The sequence below is a fragment of the Diabrotica undecimpunctata genome, chromosome 4, assembly GCF_040954645.1.
Source record: "Diabrotica undecimpunctata isolate CICGRU chromosome 4, icDiaUnde3, whole genome shotgun sequence".
In the NCBI taxonomy this organism is placed as follows: Eukaryota; Metazoa; Arthropoda; class Insecta; order Coleoptera; family Chrysomelidae; genus Diabrotica; species Diabrotica undecimpunctata.
In genome coordinates, this window is record NC_092806.1 from 157573524 (window position 1) to 157593923 (window position 20400).

At 31.7% G+C, this 20400-nt stretch overlaps 1 protein-coding gene across 5 annotated transcripts in view; it reads right to left on the reverse strand.

Moving 5' to 3' along the window:
* Nucleotides 1-442: 442 nt before the first annotated feature.
* Nucleotides 443-20400, reverse strand: part of dia (diaphanous related formin 1) — a 109851-nt gene continuing 89893 nt past the window's right edge. For 4 of the 5 annotated variants that reach the window (XM_072530720.1, XM_072530719.1, XM_072530721.1 and 1 more), the window contains 8 exons: nucleotides 18241-18359; nucleotides 17915-18050; nucleotides 12834-12998; nucleotides 12590-12747; nucleotides 12451-12527; nucleotides 11828-11897; nucleotides 11633-11738; nucleotides 443-5135 (listed from right to left, as the gene is read on the reverse strand). In XM_072530720.1, coding sequence (XP_072386821.1) covers nucleotides 11648-11738; nucleotides 11828-11897; nucleotides 12451-12527; nucleotides 12590-12747; nucleotides 12834-12998; nucleotides 17915-18050; nucleotides 18241-18359 — 816 coding nt within the window. In that variant the 3' untranslated portion in view covers nucleotides 443-5135; nucleotides 11633-11647. The remainder of the gene's footprint in view (nucleotides 5136-11632; nucleotides 11739-11827; nucleotides 11898-12450; nucleotides 12528-12589; nucleotides 12748-12833; nucleotides 12999-17914; nucleotides 18051-18240; nucleotides 18360-20400) is intronic. The other variant, XM_072530722.1, reaches the window with a different exon arrangement.

Genomic DNA, 20400 nt, shown 5'->3' on the forward strand with positions numbered 1-20400 from the left:
TGACAGATATTCTTTTCATTTTTTTACTTCTCGTCTAATGTCTAAATTTTGTTACTTATTTTTCACGCAGTTTTTAATTTAAACCTACTTTGAGTCAATATATGATTACTAGAAACGAATTGATCGAGAGTAGTCAATCGATGTCAAGAACCGCTACCCGTGGCGCCGCCGGTTTGTGGCGCTAGTTCCGTGACGTCTGCCTCAGCATTTTACTCTAGAGAAAAAAAAAAGGAATACAACGCCAGTATAGAAGTTTCGCTTCAATTTTTAATGATGTCAGATGCCGTTGAAAATAAACGAACTTTTACACGAGGTATTACTTGCTATATGATCCTATTTAAGACAATTTTAAAGAATGGCGCTCGTCTGCTTGTTGTCAATTGTTAGACAGAAAAACAAACAAAGAAAGTTAAATGATATGTCTCCATTAAAATTAAGAGTATAAAATTGTAATTCAAAGTTTTATTTGTTTCTAATATGCAACAAAATACGAAACAATAGTAAAATTTTTATAAGTTAACAAAAATCTTGAATTCGATTAACTCACAAAAGTTAGACATAAATAATCAAAAATATTATAAAACAAACAATTGCAAAAGAATAATAAAGATTTATAGTTTTTTGCACGTCGTGAGGTAATGTTCGAGTATACATTTTTTATTGAATACAACTGCTAGAAACCTCGGTTTGGCTTTTTTAATATAAAAAATATTTGTTTAGCAAATATACTACTAAATATTATTGAGTATGAGACTTGTTTATAAAACAGACTTTGTAAGTCCCGAGAAATACGTTGGAACTATTTGTGCATGATCTAAAAACGCTGGCATGTAACTTGGTTCTTCCTCTTTGAATTCTGACCACTACGAGCCGGCTAAAATCTCAGTTTTAACTGAGCAGTCGTCCGCGATGAAGCTCACATTCACCACTATCGCGAGTGAGCTAATATTTTGTTATACCAGATGATATTCGATATTAGTCTCGTTTTTTTTATACAGTTTCTGTTATATAGTTGCAATTCGCACAAGGAAACGTGTTGGAACCTTTTGCACGCGATCTGGCAACGCTGGCATATACTAGCAAGAATCCCTAGTCTTGGCTTAGCAGCCGTGATCAATAAAGCACATACTTAGCGCTAGCGTAAGGTAAGGGTTGCTTTAAGTAATTCACTTTTTGGATACTTTGTTGTACCAGATGGTCTTTGATATTAGTATTGGTACAATTAGTACATGGCACATAGTGTCAATGTAGTATGTAGGTGCAATAATAGTAGTATTAGGCACGTGAATTAATTATCACTATGTAGAAAACAATGAGAAACTATCGGCACTTATTGTCACCAAAAATTAAAGAACAGAAGATAAAATTAATGGAATCAAAAAAAAATGTTCTATCAGATACTATGCCCGTAAAATGATGGCTGTTTTAACTGTCAATAGCGCTGATTTTAGGAAGAATTTTGTAGCTTCGATAAAATCTTCGCAGTAACAGACAAATAGTAAAAAAGAAATAATTCCAGACAGCAAGCTACATCGAAAAAGCAAAGTGACACTACAAGACACAAGTGTACATTTCTGGATTAACATGGGAGCTCTATTTTGTAAATAAAACTTGTATATTTTGATACAAACAGTTTTAATTATGTGGTTATCCTAGATATGGTTAAACTTCTTTTAAAGCAAGACAAAACAGAATAATTGAAGGATGAAGATTCGTAACTTAATCAATTGCTGTACATATATCCTTAATATAAAGAACGATCCTTAAAACAGGTACAAATAATCTATTGGAAATAAAATATTAACTTTCTACAATTTAGATGCATTTTTTTGTGTAGAATGCTGTGGAATGATCTACATCGAATAAATATATACCTGTTGGTGGGTATCTTAATTACGTTTATCGTGAATTAGTTGTGTCCAAGATTCTGTTGTTTGTTGACAACCCCATTTATCTGTGACAACTCACTGTATCCCATCTTAAAGGCCCCAACGTTGTCATATTTCATTATTGTTAACTAAAGACGTATTATTTAAGCCAACAAAACAGGTGAACTGAACTGAAGTAAAAGACTCCTTTTTCAACAACCAGATGGAAAATATTCAACAAAGTTGTTGAATTTGCCGTTTCTGCATTTTTTTGTGCTTAATCTGCTTTTGCACTTTGTGCTTGATATTAGTACCATCAATTTACAGTTCAGACGTTCGTCGGACCAACTTCTACCACGGGAGGCTTGAACTGATACTATTTTCAGGAAATCTTATTATTGAACATCGCAAATATAAATAACAGTACCATCAACCGATTGCTGATACATTCGACAAGTTTCTGCCAAGGAACAGAGACTATTTTCATGAAGTATCTTTATAAAACATTGCAAATTTAAATAACTGGGTCTTGTAATGTCAAAGGTAAAACTTTGGTACTATCTTTTTTTTGTATGAAAAAGTGCTCTAATGAGAGGAAGGACATCTTAGCTGCAATTGAGGAAATAATTGATTTTATTAAATGATTAACTTTATTGAAACTCTGACAAACTTCACTTCAAAAGTCAAACACTGACTTTTTTTTATCAACAGCTGAAAAAGATCCAACAAATCTACGGAATGTGTCGTTGCTGCATATTTACTTACTATCAGTAGATTCAACTGACTGTTCAAACATATTTGTCGACACAATTTCTGCTGCGGAAGGCGTTTACAGAGACTATTTTCACAATATATCATTATAAAACATCGCAAATGTAAATAACGGTACTATCAGTACCATCAACTGACATTTCACGAATCTGTGTAATGCTTGTACGAAGATTATGTTCATGAAATATCATTAATATAGCAAAATAGCACAAATGTAAAGAACTGCAATGGAACCAAACTATTTTCATGAAATATAATTATAAAGCATAAAGTTGTTGTAACAAAACGGACTTCGGTGAGAAGGAAATTTTAGTTGCGACTGAGAAAATCATCAATTAGTTTCTTTTCAAATAATAAGCTGAAAATATCTCACAAGTTTGATGCATATACCGTTCGTGCATCTTTACCTACCACCAGTACCATCAATTGACAGTTTACACGTTTGCCGACAAATTTATGCCAGGAGAGGCTTGAAATGAGCCTACGTTCAACAAATATCATTATAAAATATTACAAATTTGAATATCGGTACCATCAGTACCATCGACTGACAGTTCACACGTTCGTCGATCAAATTTCTCCCGCGAAAGACTTGTTATGACACCACTGTCAAGAAAAAACATTATAAAACACCGCAAATGTAAATAACGGTACCACCACTACCATCAACTCGCAATTCACATGTTAGGAAACCCAATTCTGCCGTAGGAGGCTTGAACTGAGAAAATTATCATGAAATACTACTAAAGCATTGAGTTTATATGAAGAAACATAGAAGACGATAGTCTGGTACTACTTTTTGGAGCAAAAAGTTCTCCAGTAAAAGGAAGGTTATCTTGACAGTATCTGAGGAAATAGTAGCACTCTATCACTTTTCTGATAACCAGATAGAAAATATCCAACAGACCTATTGAATGTGCTGATTACGTATAATTACCTAACTCAGTACCATCAATTGATAGTTCGGACAAGTTACTGACATGGGAACTGAGATTATTTTCATGACATATCATTAAAAAACATTGAAAATTTAAATAACCAGATCATATAATGAGAAACATAAGCGAAAACGCTGTGGTACTACCTACTGTTCTTACAGCGAAAAGTGATCCATTGAGAGAAACAACTAAGTGGTTAACTCTATTGAAATTAAGTCAAATACTCGTGCATCGTGACCATTGCAACCAATTGCGAAGGCAATTAAATAACAGTACCATCTACAGACAGATCTAAGCTTGGGCTTAGACTATTTTCATAAAATAACATTACAAAACATTACGAATTCAAATACTAGGTCATATAGAGGTAAAAGTAAAAGATAACGCTATGGTACTACTCTTTTTGCAACAAAAAGTGATCCAGAAAGAGAATGGACATCTTCGTTGCGACAGAGAACTATTGAAACTAAGTTAAGTACTCGCTTTTAAGTTAACCCCGGTTGAATGTGCCGTTCCTTCATCTTTACTCACCATCAGTACCACCAACACACAGTCCACACGTTCGTCGACCCAATTTTTATCACCGGAGAGTTGATCTGACACCATTTTCAATAAATACCATTATAAAACATCACAAATGTAAGTAACAGTACCATTAGTACCATCAACTTACAGTTCATGCGTTTATTAATCAAATTTATGCCGTGGGAGGCGTGAGCTGAGACTATTTTTGTGAAATATCGTTACAAAACATTGCAAATTCAAATATTAGGTAATACAATGATAAATGTGAAAGACGACGTTGTGGTACTACTCTTTTTGTAAGTGCAATGGAAGGAAGAACATCATAGCAGCGTAATAGATCTATTAGTTGGTTAAACTGATTACAATTTATTAACCTGAACCCTCTTCAGCGACTAATCTTAAGTTTTCCAGGGTTTTCTAGTAAAGAAAATTTTGTTCTGAAATAAACTTGTATGCCATCTACTATTTGGCCACCCCTGCTATATAAAAATAGCAATAATGGGGGTCCAATTAAAGAGCTTTTTTTTAAATAAACCTAGAATTACTTATAAACACAATAGTACGCATATATTTGGTTAATGAACCATACAAATTTGTTTAAAAAATAAATATAAGTAAAATCAAAGCCTAAAATAAATTTCGAACAGTAAACTATATAATAATTAAAACAATTAACATAATATAAAGGAACACTGCCTCAAAACGTACAAGAATTTGTTCAATTTCAAAAACAATATATAAAAAACTAATCTACTTACGGGCATTATAAAATTTAACAAAAGACTGAATTTTTTTTGGATTTTTTTTTACCGTATTTACAGAATAACCGGCGATAAAACTAAAACTATATATAAGAGATTCATTCGTTCAATTTCTAAATATACAGATGCGGATTATTATTTACAAATGGAAAAACAATTTACAAAATAAATTATTACAACGTATAAAATATTTCTTTATATATATTTCTTTTGAGCGTTCAAGTCGTTGTGCGTTCTTCTTTATTATTACTTAATGCTACGCCAATATTTCACTGAAACAAAAAAAGTTACATGAGTGGAAGATACATGGACATATACTTCTATAGTCTGTCCCACCTTGACTGTACAGTACAGGTTCTTATGACCAACAGTGATGCCAAATTTTATCAGAAACATGTTTGAAGCAAATATAATTTTTTCTATAGGATAACTATAAATAACTTAGGAATTAATATTATTGACATTTTGTGGCTGTCAGGGGTTCTAAAACATTTTTTTTTTCGAAAAATACCTTTATGTGAATGAAATAAAAATAATTTTGTATAAAACATTTGTATAATAATGTATTTAAGCGCATAAATATTAGTCTAAGCGGGATCTGTTTTGGATTGGACATTTTCCATAGGAAGCTATTTTTTTGCTGGAATCCCTTCAGAATGTACCCAATATCGATAATCACGATATGCGCCAGTCGCAAACCCTGTGCTAAATTTTTTATTTAACAAAATCTGAAAACAATTGAAAACTTCTCGTTTTTTTGCTCCTATTTTCGATTATAATTCGGAAAATATTGATCCTAGAGAAAAAATTATAACAAGTTAAAAGTTTCGTTATTCAATTTCACACAATATTTCGTTAGCTAGAAATTGAAAATTTAATGTTTATTGTTGAAAAAATAGCAATAATTGGAAAAAAAAAGTACAAAAAAATGAAATTAATCCTTTAAATGTTTTCGACTTTCTAAACTTGACTTACAAGCTTCATATTCCACCTAGAAAAACCTTTTAATATGTTTAAATCGTATGCTAAATTTTGTTAAGATCGGTAGGATAGGTTTTTGCATAATCATTTTGCAATCAAGCCTACTGGAAAAAAATAGCAAATTTTCAAATTTATAGTAGGCCCTAAATAAGGCCCTCAGATAGTTGTAACTTTTTTTACACATAAAGGAAGGCTCAAACTTTCAAACGCTTTTTGTAAAATTCAAATCGGTTCACTAGGAGAGCCTAGAAATTTTTTTAAAGTTTTAAACATTTTTTATATATATTAGGCTTATAAACAAATTGAATAACTTTACGAGCTTTAAATATATCAATTTCAAAATTTATACACTTAAAGAACATGAAAAGACGCTTCTTAAAAAAAAAGATACATTCGGCTTACTGGTTGCCGAGATATTGAAGGTCAAAGTTGGCATACATTTGCCGTGTAACCATAAGTGATAGAAGGCTCGTTTTTAAACAAATACCCTCGTATTGTCAAGTACTTTTTATATGAAAAGTTTTACGTAATGCACTTCATGCCAACATTCATAAAAAAGACACATAAAAAACCGTTTTCGCGTAAACTGTGGCTCGGAATGCATGAGAGGTGGTGGTGGGGGACATTCACTCGAAATGTGAATCGGCGAGTTCAAAATCATAGCGCACGCTAAAAATTGCATTATCTTGTTAACCAATTTTGCTCTTTTTTTTTGAATCGATGTCTCGGACGACAAGGATTTCAAATATCATATTTTCAAATAACATTTTTAATTGCAAATTGGGAAATTTGCAATAAACAAAATTGTATGTTAAACAAGTAATTGCATTTTTTCTTCATGCATTTTTTTTTGAGCTTGCAATTTATACATTGAAGTAAATTGTTACTTTTAGTAAACAAATATGTATTTATAAATTGTTAATAAATAATTTAAATTGTTAAAACAAAGGCGAACGAAAAAAAAATTTTTTTTTCATAAATAAACTTTATTTTTACTCAATCTTCAATAATTTGTTTTAAAGTCTTTTTCTTTTTTTGGAAGGATATGTTTAAAGCTCGTAAAGTTATTCAATTTGTTTATAAGCCTAAAAAATGTTTAAAACTTTCTAGGCTCTCCTAGTAAACCGATTTGAATTTTACAAAAAGCGTTTAAAAGTTTGAGCCTTCCTTTATATATATAAAAAAATTTGCAACTATCTGAGAGCCTTATTCAGGGCCTACTATAAATTTGAAAATTTGCGATTTTTTTCCAGTAGGCTGGATTGCAAAATTATTATGCAAAAGCTATCCGACCGAACTTAACAAAATTTAGCACACGTTTTAAACATATTAAAAAGTTTTTCTAGGCGGAATATGGAGCTTGTAAGTCAAGTTTAGAAAGTCGAAAACATTTAAAGGATTAATTTCATTTTTTTGTACTTTTTTTTCCAATTATTGCTATTTTTTCAACAATAAAAATTAAATTTTCAATTTCTAGCTAACGAAATATTGTGTAAAATTGAATAACGAAACTTTTACCTTGTTATAATTTTTTCTCTAGGATCAATATTTTCCGCATTATAAACGAAAATAGGAACAAAAAAACGAGAAATTTTCAATTGTTTTCAGATTTTGTTAAATAAAAAATTTAGCACAGGGTTTGCAACTGGCGCATATCGTGATCATCGATATTGGGCACATCCTGAAGGGATTTCGGCAAAAAAATAGCTTCCTATGGAAAATGTCCATTACGGTCTGAATTTCTACAGATCCCGCCTAGTCTATATGTTAAACCTTCATAAATACGTAGGTATCTACATAAATAATTAAAATGTATTTAAACTGTGTATTTTACATTTCTTCTATACTCCCGTCTTTCTCGCTTTTACAAGGTTTATTATAACTGGGTCGATATTGTCCAGTAAATTATTGATATTCCACAGCTGTTTTTCTATGCTAATTACCTGCTGCACGTAATTATTCCATTTTTGTGGAATAACCTGAAAGTACGCTTCAGGTATTAGATTTTCTACTTGTTCCTTCTTAAAGTTTGTGTTATGTCTTGCCACGAATCTTTATCGGATTGAGTTCACAGTGATATGGAGGTAATCTTAGCAACTTAACATTCTTACTTTTTACAATTTCATCTACGATACGCTCATCATACTGCGATTTAAAATAAGCTACAACGTCCACCAGTTCGGATTTTAGGTAATCTTCTTCGAAATAAATATCCTTTGAACGCAACCACTCCTTTATTTCTTCCTTGTCAGAATTCTTTCCAACTTCCTGGAGTGATACGACGCATTGTCCATTACTATTACAGTTTTATCGGGATTATTTGGAAGAAGTTTAGTTTTAAACCAATTTCGAAAAGAGGTCCATCCATTTCGTCATGATAGTCTGCTGTATTTTTCTTTCCTAAAAAAGTTAGTTCGGCTCCATTAATAAAACCATCTTTACTTCCTGCATGCAGTAAAACGAAGCGTGGGCCACGTTCAGTAGGGGATTTCAAGCCTGTAGTGAGTCCACGAACAAATGCATCACTGTGACGATACAGAAGTGTCCTTCCATTCGTAGTTGACACTGTGGCCAATATTTACCCATGATTCGTCCAAATATACAATTTTGTAGTTTTGTTCCCGAAATGTACGAATTTTTCGCAAGTATCAATGGCGCCAAGAAATAATTTCCGGTTTTTTTATCAACATTGATCCACAAATCCCATGTCCTTGATTAGTCTATGCAGTGCAGTCTATAAAAATTAGGTAGATGTTCGTCTTTATTTACTACTGCTAATAGAGAATGTAATGTTGGGGTGTATTCTTACGAAAAAAATTATCCACTATTCGACGAATGCTACTCTTTGTTCCTTCATCGTAAGTTTTATCACGCGATAATGAAGTTAGCTTGTTCTTGGATCGTCTCTTTGCTGGTTGTAATCCAAGTGCCGAGGAATTTTCTTTTCTTACAGAGTAAATTGTTTTTTCCGAAATGCCGGTTTCTACTGCCACTGTTTGTATTATTTTTGAAAGTGAATTATATCCTTGATTTACACGATAATTCACCATGTTGACTAAGATTTGTTTCTCCCCTACTGACAATGCCTTCCCCTGTGGACGTTTCAGAGTACTGTTCTCCTTTAATAAATTCAATCATTATAACACAAAAAACCATAATAATAACAATAGTTGATGTGAACTTCAACGAATCAAATGAACTAACTAAAATTAATTTCAAGTTTAGAATTTATACTAAATTTTAATGAGGGTGTAAACACATTAAAATGACATTAATTTCAGGTTGAAAATCAGTCGTTAAGAATAACAAAAAACTATAATTAGGATCCAAATTACTCAATACAATGTTATCAGTAATAATTATAAGCTTATTTGATATTCTTTGTTATAATTTAATTTAGATGAACTTCTTCTTCTCGTGCCACTCCTAGCGGAGATTGGAAATCATCATGGCCACTGCGACTTTGTTAGCAGCGCGCCTAAAAAGTTCAATCGAACTACACCCGAACCATTCACGTAGATTACGAAGCCACTATATTTTTCTTCTTCCCACACTTCTTTTGCCCTTAATTTTGCAGTGCATGATATTTCTTAAAAGTTCGTACTTTTCGCCTCTCACAATGTGCCCCAAGTATTCCATCTTTCTAGTTTTTATCTCATTTAGAATTTCGCATCTTTTGTCTAAAGTTTGGAGTACTTGCGTGTTAGTGACGCGGTCCATCCATGATATTCTGAGAATGCGCCTATAGCAGCACATCTCGAAAGCTTCGATGTTTTTTGTGGTCAACTGTTTTAGTGTCCAAGCCTCTACTCCATACAACAGGGTAGAAAAGACATAACACCGCAGCATTCGTATTCGTAACTTTATATTGATATCATGATTGCAAAAGAGTTTGCGCATTCTATTAAAGACTGATCTAGCGATTTCTATTCTACATCTAATCTCTTTTGTTTGATCAGTATCGTCTGTGATCCAAGCACCTAGATATTTATAACAGGACACACGCTCAATCGTTGTATTGTCTATTACAAGATTAGCTTTGATGTTCTTTGATTTCGTGATTACCATAAATTTAGTTTTTTTCAAATTAATTTTCAAGCCGTAAGCTGTTACAGTATATATTGAGACTTTGAACGAGATGTTGTAGTTCTACTAGCGTTCCCGTTAGGAGAACCGTATCGTCAGCATACCTTATATTGTTGATCGTCTCACCATTTATTATCAGACCAAGATCTTCTTCCTCGAGTGCTTGTTCACAAATAGCTTCACTATACAGATTAAATAAAAGTGGCGACAAGATGCATCCCTGCCGGACTCCTCGACGGATTTGAATTTCTTAGATGAACTGGCAATCAACAATTATAATTTATTTAATATTGTTCTGAAGTTATTTTCTTGTGGCATGTTAGAGTAATTACTATTTAAATGGGAATAACCCACAATTAAAGGTTAAAGTACGTTTATTGACGTTTCAATTTCCACTTCGAAGATCCTGACGTTTCAATTTCCATTTCGGAAATCCGAAGTGGAAATTGAAACGTCAATAAATGTACTTTAACCTTTAATTGTGGCTTATTTCCATTTAAATAGTAATTACTATAATTTATTTATTCTCAACTGTAGGACCATAAAACAACATCCACTTGTAATGTTGAATATTCTAAAATTATTTACCAAAAAAAGTTATTATGCATACCGATTATAAAATTGCTGATTACTTTTCGAAAATGACTATCACTCACAAAAACAATGAAAAATATTGTTTTACTACAATGCTATTGACTGTAACAGGTTAGTTTTAATTTAAAATTTTTATGGTAATGTTCTGGTAATGTACCTACTGGTAATGTTCGATTAAAAATTCTTTTGAAGAAAATCGGCAACGCCGTGTTAAAAACTCCCATAAGGATTGCATTGCCGTATATTCGTGTACTGTAAAGTCAAGGAGGGACAGACTATATTATTAATTATGCTTCTACAAGCTTATTCTCTTATTACTATTTCACTTCCGAAGTCGAATAGGCACTCGGCTGAGTGGATATCAGCAATTGAAAGCTATCCAAAATGTTCAAAACATGAAGAACTAGATGACTAGGAATTGTTTGCTAACCTCAAAAAAATTCTACAGTGAAAAAGATTTAGACAAAATGAAGAGATTATTGCGGAAACTAATCAAATGTTGACCAATTAGTAATCATTCTACAAATAAAAAGAAGTAAACTTGTTAACAAAACGTTAGAATCATTGTACAATCACAGAAAGAAATTATTCTGGTGAATAAGGTCTCTTGACTAAAATTTGTTGTTTAATTCGTCGGATCCAGCCAGTGGCGCACCCGGCGGTGGGGGTTTGGGGGTAAACAAACAGGTTATAAAAAAAATTTGGTGCCTAACCAAACCCCCCTCAAAAAAATTCTAGGTGCGCCACTGGATCCAGCATTTATTGAGTGAAGATTCACTATGAGAGCTTCCATGAAAATAAATAAGGAAAATATACTGTAGCAATTTAGTCATTCACATCCATGGAAATAATATAAAAATGCTTTTAGCTCATAGATTAGTGCAAAAAAGCCTAAACAGTATCAAGATATTTCCTTAATACATTACGACAATCTATTAAAACGCAATAATCAGTCATATCTGTTAGTAACAAAGCAGCAACTTAATGCAAAGATTAATTTTAAACGTTCTAAATAGAAATATATTAATGAAGGCACCATCGAGCAGCCACTATAACATATATATCAAAAAAGCAAAGTTTGGCAAATAGTAAAACAACTTGCACCTACTATATAGGCATTTTTTTAGAAAAAGACTGACGTAGTAGAAAGGCCTAAATCGTTTTCATCCACATTATATTCTATATAAGAGAGATCGTGCTTTAAAGATGTTGCCCTGCAAAGGCAAAAGTTTATATCTTAATAAATATTTGACATTTGACAAGATAACATATTTTTATAAACAAAAAAATGTTTTTAACTTACCTAGTTAATTCTCTTCCAGCTATTAAGGCCGTTCTTGACCTAGATCTAACTAACTGGGCCCTCCTTTCAGCTAGAATATACAAAAAATATTAGATTATATTGTTAAATAAATAATATTTAGATTATATAGAAAACAGTAAACCAACGAGGCTTATACAAGTCTATAAAAATCATTATTAGAGTGAATGAAGATGACAGTTTCTACCGAATTGAATTGTATTAAACAGCCGTAAGCTAAATAAATAAATAAATAAATGGGGAAATAAATAAACAAATAAATAAACAATAAGTAAGAGAGAAAAAACAAAAAGAACACTTGTACGAGACACGAGATATCTGTGATTGGGTTTATTATTAGTATAACTCAAGATCGAAACACGTGGATTAACGAAACTAGAGAAAATAAGCCCACATTTTACTATTAAGGCAGAAAAATAGATGACTATTAAAAAATAATGACTTCAAAAGTAGTATCTGCGCACATACCTTTTCTTGAAACTAATTATCATAAAATGGAAAACAATGTTAGGACTTACATACCCAAAACGTCCAAAGCGCACTCTAGAGAATCATTGAAATACTAATTATTAAAAATTGCAATATAACAACTCCTGTTCACTCACCTCCTGCTGGTCGATGCCCTCTTCGTTTCTTCTGCTCCCTTCCAAATGCGCTACCCGTAGAAAGAGCCTCTAGCAAACTGTAACGAAATGAAAATTTGAATAACTCGTTATCTTATTAAAATTTATGCTGATTCCATACCTATCCATAACTCCTTCCTGCGTTTCTGAAGGATTCATATCAATCAGCCTTCGTTTATTTCTCTCTTCCTTTTCTTTTTCTTGTTTTAGTTTCGCTAACCTCGCCTTCTCTTTCTTCTCTTCGATTTCCTTTTCTTTCTGATTATCAGCTTTGGCTTGCTGCGACAAAACATTAAGATATTAATTAAAAACGAAATATAACAAAATATGGAACAATGTTTAAAAATAATCCAGAATTTACTTACCAAGAAACTATTTTTAAACGTTTTCAAATCCACAAAGAACTCTTCTAATGCGTATTTCTGTTTGTCAAACACGTAATATTCAGATAGATCGTTATAGAGGTTTTCTACTTTCTTTAACATTTTCTGCATGATGTCACATTGTTCTCTGGCTTCTTCGGCGAATTTCTTAAAAAATAATTATAATAAATTGTTAGTATCAAAGCCTATAAAACTATCTCAAATTAATAAAGCAAGTATATATTTTGCATACAATGCATTTAGATTTATGCAACCCTAATTACAATCTCGATATATGCAACCATAATTACATTCACGAATATATGCAACCATTATTACTCATTTTTAATCATGGTTGTTCGTTAAGCATCACTATCATTGATATACAGATTGAACGAATTTAAAACGGAACATACAATTTAATATATGTCTGTTTGAACTGCATTTGAAATAGTTGACCAATATAAAACTTGGACAAAAATAAATCCATACCGGGTGATAGACATTGTATAAAATATCGTTCAACTATCTGTCTCCTTTAAAGGAAAGAGGAGCTTGCCTAATAGTCGGAGAGATAGAGCCGAAATTTTGGAATGATCAGTAATATGACATTTCTCTATTGGAATATATTCATTGTAACTGGGTTAAGACTTTGCCTTACAGGCGGACGCCCCTCGTGGTACAGGGGGTGGCTATACAGGGATGAAGTTGAAATTTTTTTCGGAAAAATTAACGATCGATAATATGACTGAAAATTTGCCCAGAGTAAGATCTTGGTATAACTAGACGAAATCCCAAAGGGCGGACGCGAGAGTGGATACATAAGGGGTGGCGGACAGGGGTGAAGTTGCAATTTTTTGGGGAATAATTAACGATAAGTAATATGTCCGCCATTTTAATGGCTCATTATTTAGCCCCTAAAAACTCTAAATCCAAAAGAGCGGACAGCTGGGTTGGTACAGAGAGCCATAAAGCGGGGTCAAATGTACCACTTGCCAGCGCATTTTAGGTCTCGGTAACAATTTTCAAACTGATTTTTTTATGATATTTTTATACCGTTTGATTTGAAAATTTGTATGCTCACTTCTGTTACTATTCTGAGAAGCGTCAAGTAGAGTTTTCCTCAAAATTTTCCAAAAAAATTTCCGTAAATGAAAATTTTCGTAATTTTTTGAGGTAAAATCTAATTTGAAGAATCCTTTCGATTTTCTGTCAGTTATACCATGATTTTTTTCCAAAAATTTTCAAACGATTTTTCCGATAAGAAAAAAAAATTTAGAAAAACTTTAAAAATTTCGTCATTTTTCTCACTCTCATTGTTGTCATCACATTCATCATCCTCGTCACTTTCACTTTCAATAATATCACATTCATTATCTGCTTCATTTTCAATCACTACTTCTCGAACTGATTCTGGCATCTGAGGTCCACTAATAAACCATTTGCATTTATATGTTTCATCTTCAAACTCCCAACCATGTTCTTCAACAATCAATTCTGTTGGTACTTTTTTATGAGCATTTGTCCAAATATTTGAAATATAATGAGCTCGCAGTAGATGTTGGTGTAATTCATCTTGACATGGTGGTAAGCTTGAAGCATTGAAATTTTTTGGTTTTTTTTTAAAGGCTCGTTCACATCATGCAACTTATACTGCCGGATAAATAGTGAAAATCTGACATCGTTTACTTTTCTTTTTGGAATTTTTCTCGTCAGTCCTGTTCCATATAAGTGACATATGAAAGTTTCTAAGGTTTCAAAACCTTCATTACAACCGAAGTCAGTTTCACCAAGTTGGATAAAAGCATCTTGATACTTATTACATTTAGCGCATGCGTCTAGAATTACTGATCTAAATGGAACGCGCATCATTATTATTTTAATATTTTAAAATAATAATGATGCAAAATTAATGTCCAAACAGAATTTGTAAAATTATAATTAACTAATGAAAAAAAATTCAATCAATTTGAAAGTTAAAAAAATTATTGAAAATATTTAAAAAGTAAATTTCAAAACTTAAAAATTGATAATTCCACTATTAAATTGATTTTTATTAATAATTATTTGTAAAATGTTAAATGAATTATACAAATTTAATTTTACCTATTGATAAATAGAAATAATATATTTTGTATTTGATTATTAATGTAATAATAAATCAAATTTTTCTTATATCTGAACAACCATTATTTATGCAATATAAATTTAAATACCTTTTTATTGTAATAAAAAATTACTATTTGTTATACCAAAAATATTTAATAGTTAACATTATAAAATTACTTTAATTTAATAAAATATCAAATATCAAACATTTATTCAATTAAAAATTCGTAAAATATTTATATTTAAGAAAAAATGTGTTTTGTAAAGTAAATATGACTTTAGTTTGAAAAAAAAACATTATCATAATATCATTTTAAAACTACAAAATATTCTATAAAAGATTCAGACGATGAGGTAGAATTTTATCAAATGTTTTAGAAAAGTTTTTCTAATTTTTTTTTTCTTATCGGAAAAATCGTTTGAAAATTTTTGGAAAAAAATCATGGTATAACTTACAGAAAATCGAAAGGATTCTACAAATTAGATTTTACCCCAAAAAATTACGAAAATTTTCATTTACAGAAATTTTTTTGGAAAATTTTGAGGAAAACTCTACTTGACGCTTCTCAGAGTAGTAACAGAAGTGAGCATACAAATTTTCAAATCAATCGGTATAAAAATATCATAATAAAATCAGTTTGAAAATTGTTACCGAGACCTAAAATGCGCAGGCAAGTGGTACATTTGACCCCGTTTTATGGCTCTCTGTACCAACCCAGCTGTCCGCCCTTCTGAATTTAAGAGTTTTTAGGAGTTAAATAATGAGCCATGAAAATGGCGGACATATTACTTATCGTTAATTTTTCCGCAAAAAATTGCAATTTCACCCCTGTCCGCCACCCCTTATGTATCCACTCTCGCGTCCGCCCTTTGGGATTTCGTCTAGTTATACCAAGATCTTACTCTGGGCAAATTTTCAGCCATATTATCTATCGATCGTTAATTTTTCCGAAATAAAATGACAACTTCATCCCTGTATAGCCACCCCCTGTACCATGAGGGGCGTCCGCCTGTAAGGCAAAGTCTTAACCCAGTTACAATGAATATATTCCAATAGAGAAATGTCATATTACTGATCAGTTCAAAATTTCGGCTCTATCTCTTGGACTATAACTAAGCGATAGGTGGTTTGACAGCATAATAACTGCTTGTGTAGTCTAGTTTTCACAGTGATTCTAGGTAACCTATTTGGGTGGAGTTTTGACTTGTTCTTGAATGAGTTCAGAATCCAGCAGCCCGCTGAAGTATTGGATTTTTTATAATATAATTATTTGACAACCTTTTGTTGGCCAACCACCTAGAGCGGAGTTGAGCCGAAATACATTGATTTCGTATGTTCCGTTTTAAATTCGTTCAATCTGTATTTGTTTGTAATAAAAATCCGGGAAAACAACAAAATCAAGTACCAAGAATATTTTATATTTTTTTCTGATCATAAATCGCACCGATTGTAATTTAAATTACAAGTTAAATTACAATAAATGTTTTTAAAGGTTTAACTTGAAATCCGAAAAATATTTTCAAAAAAAGTTATTGAACATAAAAATTAATATAAATAACCTATAAATTATTGAATTTTTTCTTCTCATTCTCGTAGTTTAGACTTATTTGGCCTCGATTTTGGTGGCATCATGCACATACTATATTTTTAGATATACAAGTCTTGAAGGTATTATTATAACACTCAATTGACACCATATTTTGATCTTTTTATGCTTATTTTTGGTTTTGTAATAACGTTGGTACTTTTATTACTAACTGTTCTCCATATTGGTAACCAGGATCTTCTATTAACAAATTTGCTATGCTATTTTCTTCATTTAGTAAGATACAAGCTGCTTCCTTAATTTTTCTCTTTTTAGTGCCGGTCTCCTTTAAAACTTTCAAATTATGTTTTTTCAATGCACCAAGATGTATGCAACCATTATTACATACCTGACTATATGCAGAAAATATAATTTTTCGACTATTGTCGATTAAAGCAATGGTGTCTGGCATTTATCTATTATCGTAATAAAGACGTTGAAATCAAAATTACAAAAGTATTTTACTGTAAGATTGTTTTTGTGTTGGACAGAACCAAAAGAGGAATAGTTTCAATGATAAATGATATGTGAAACTTCTAGATATATTCTATAAAACGCCTATAAGACGTAACATTGCTTTGATAGGTGAGTGATGAAGCAAACAGATAATGATTTAAAATGAATTTAATTTGGAGTTGGAAATGTAAAATTTACAAAATACAGGTTATATTGGCTAACATGTATATATAATATAAGGTATTTTTAATAATAAATTATTAAATTTAAATTTAATAAAAATGAAAGAACAACAAAAAGAAATAAACCAAATTGAAGAAACAAGCAAGCAGTCAACTCAATTATTCAGTCTCCTTTATGTTTCAATAAAAGCATAGTATATTTTCCATACTTTGCATAAAGAGCAAAGTCAATAACTTTATAACTAGATAAATCGCCTGGATGTATGCAACCATCATTATGTAACCGAATGTATGCAATCATTACTATAATTTTAGCGATGGTGGTCGATTAGAACTTTAGAACAACACTAGCTATTGTTATATTAGAAAACTATATAATTAAAAAAGTATTTTACTATACAACTCTTTAAAATTTAAAAAACAAAGGAGACATAGTTTCAGAAACTACTTTAGTTTAGGAAAGGCAATAGAGAAATGACAAATGACAGATGAAACTTTCAGACTGATAATGCTAAGATGGATTACTAGAAAAAACATGGATAACGGGGAAAAATTAATACATAATGATGCAATAGATGTTAAATTGACAGAATATATATTGTGGTGGTTGATAAATAGCTCAACGAAAACTCAACGATGAATTACAAGTGATGGATTGACCTTGATATCGTATTAAAAACAAAAAATGAACTATAAATAACAATAATACCCCAAGAAAATATATTCAGATGTGTTTTTGTTGCTCACTTACCTCCATAACTTCTAAAAATTTGTCTTCTTCACTCTGAGGTACCCTGTTATTTGTCAAATCCGTTTTTAAATTTCTTATGCTAGTGTCCATTTGTTGTAACGCTTTTTGTATCGTATCTAACGATACCCGGCTGGCTCTGAAATAATAGAAAATATACTTGAAACGTGTATTGCAACGATTTATGGGTAATTATACGTGCTTATCTTTGAAATGGACTGATTTTACAAGCGATATAGCTCCAGGATCCAACTATACCGCACAAATAGGGAAAATTAAAAATATCTTAATGTTTAGGACTAGATAGAGTAATAATAATTGGTACTTACTGATCTATATGAGGCATTTCATCGTAAAAATTAAGGAGATCTGGAAATTTGTTCTCTATCGTTTCAGTAATATAATGAAGAAGCGTTTGCTTATTCGAAACGTCTTTTGTAGAGGTTAACTGAAATAAAAAAATAAGAAATTAACACAACTACTACCTATAGATCATAAGTTCTGTTTTTTTTTGTAAGTGTTTTTTTTTGTGGCGATACATTCTTTTCCAGACATATAAAAGGTGACTTAAAGCAGTCCCAGCCAATAGACCATGAAACTAATGTATCATTACAAAAGTTAAGTATGTTTAAGTTTAAAATAAAAAAAATACAGGAAAAAATATCTTCAATAATAAGGCAAACATAAGTTCCCGAATACTTTAAAGAAACAACATAGAATTTCATGAAATAATGCTTCCCAATCGCGTAATTCACGAAAGATACTGCTACCCAGTCGCATAGATCACGAAATAGATGCTGCGCAGACATATAAACCACGAAAGATAATTCTGCGCAGTCTCATAATATTTTCTATGATATCTTTGTCACTCTCACTCAAAGCCTCAATTTTGATTCTTCTTTATCCACCTTTTTCTTCTTCTTCCTCTTTATAAACAATTCTGCTTGTTCATTGGGGGATTAATACCTCTATGGAAGGTTGTCACTTCATCTTTTGAGCGGTCCTCTGCTGATTGGTGACTTATCTCTTGCTATTTTAACGACACGGTCTCCTCCATTCTGCTTATGTGGTTATTCCATTATTTTTTCTTCTTTTCATTCATTCTAATGTCTTCACTTCTCTTTCGATCTCTCTTCTCCTATAATTCTTCTCAGTACTCTCATCTCTGCCGTTTCCAGTAGTCTTTGCGTTGTGGCTGGGTCGGGTCTTGTTTCTGAGGCCTATGTCATTATTGGTCTTAAACTGGCTTTATAAATTCTTGACTTCACCTCGATATTAATGTGTCTGTTTCGCCATATAGTGTTATTAAGGCATCCTGTCAGTCTATTTACTTTTTGTACTTGATCTCTCACTTCTTTGCCCAGGTCTCCACAGCTGGAAAGTATTTTATTTCCATTACTTGTTCAATGCTGATGCCATCAATTTCTATTTTATATCTGGTTGGTTCTTTGCTGACTACTATTGTTTTGGTTTTCTGAGATGAGATTGTCATATGAAATTCTTTTGCTCTTATGTTAAATCTGTGGACCAGTATTTGCAGACTATCTTCATCTCGGGCTATCAATATTGGGTCGTCTGCGTAACAGAGTATTTTTATTTCTTTGTTTCCCATTCTGTATCCTCTTCCTTTGTTAACGATTTTGATGATTTCATCCATGATCAAATTAAAGAGCATGGGGCTCAATGAGCCACCTTGTCTTATACCGCTGCCTATTTCTATAGGTTCTGTAAGTTGTCCACCTATCCTGACCTCCATTTTGTTGTTTTCGATAGTTTTTATAATATTTGGGAGAACTTCTCTATTATACAGAAGATGGATTACATCTTTGAGTCATCCACCTTTTCAAAAACATATTTTAGCAAGTAGTGTGAGATACCAACATCAAATTTGATATAGTTCTAGAAGATATGAAAGTTCAAGCTTTGGATCTATCAGCAATTCTCCCAACGTGATATGAGAATAAGATAGAGATTAATTATTTTCCAGGCCCACAGTTAATGTACAATATGATTGTGTCCTTTTTGTTACTTGTTTTGTTACATGAGAACTAAAAAAAAAACAGTTGGCTTTGTATCAGCTTTTTTTCTAACAGTTAATTTCTTATGAACTGGCACTCACATTACAGATATTCTACTGCAGCCTGTTAGTCACTCACGGAATTTTTGCAGCAGAAATCGACCCTGAGACACTAAACCACTTCCACATTGACGTCACAAGCCACACCCACAAGGTAGAGTCTACTATTTTGACAGTATTTGATTGTGTATTTTTTCTTACTTCGCAGAATGGTTCTAAGAACAGGAAGACCATAGTTTGCTTTTTTTGCGAATCTCTCAGTCTCATCTAGTACAACTATTCTCTTATGAAGTAATTATGAGATTTTTGCAGTCCAAATTAATCTTGATTTAGAACCTTTAAGGGAGCCTGACACTCTTGACAATACTGTTTTCTGTACAAATTCTACTGTTCAGAACTGATCAGTTAACAT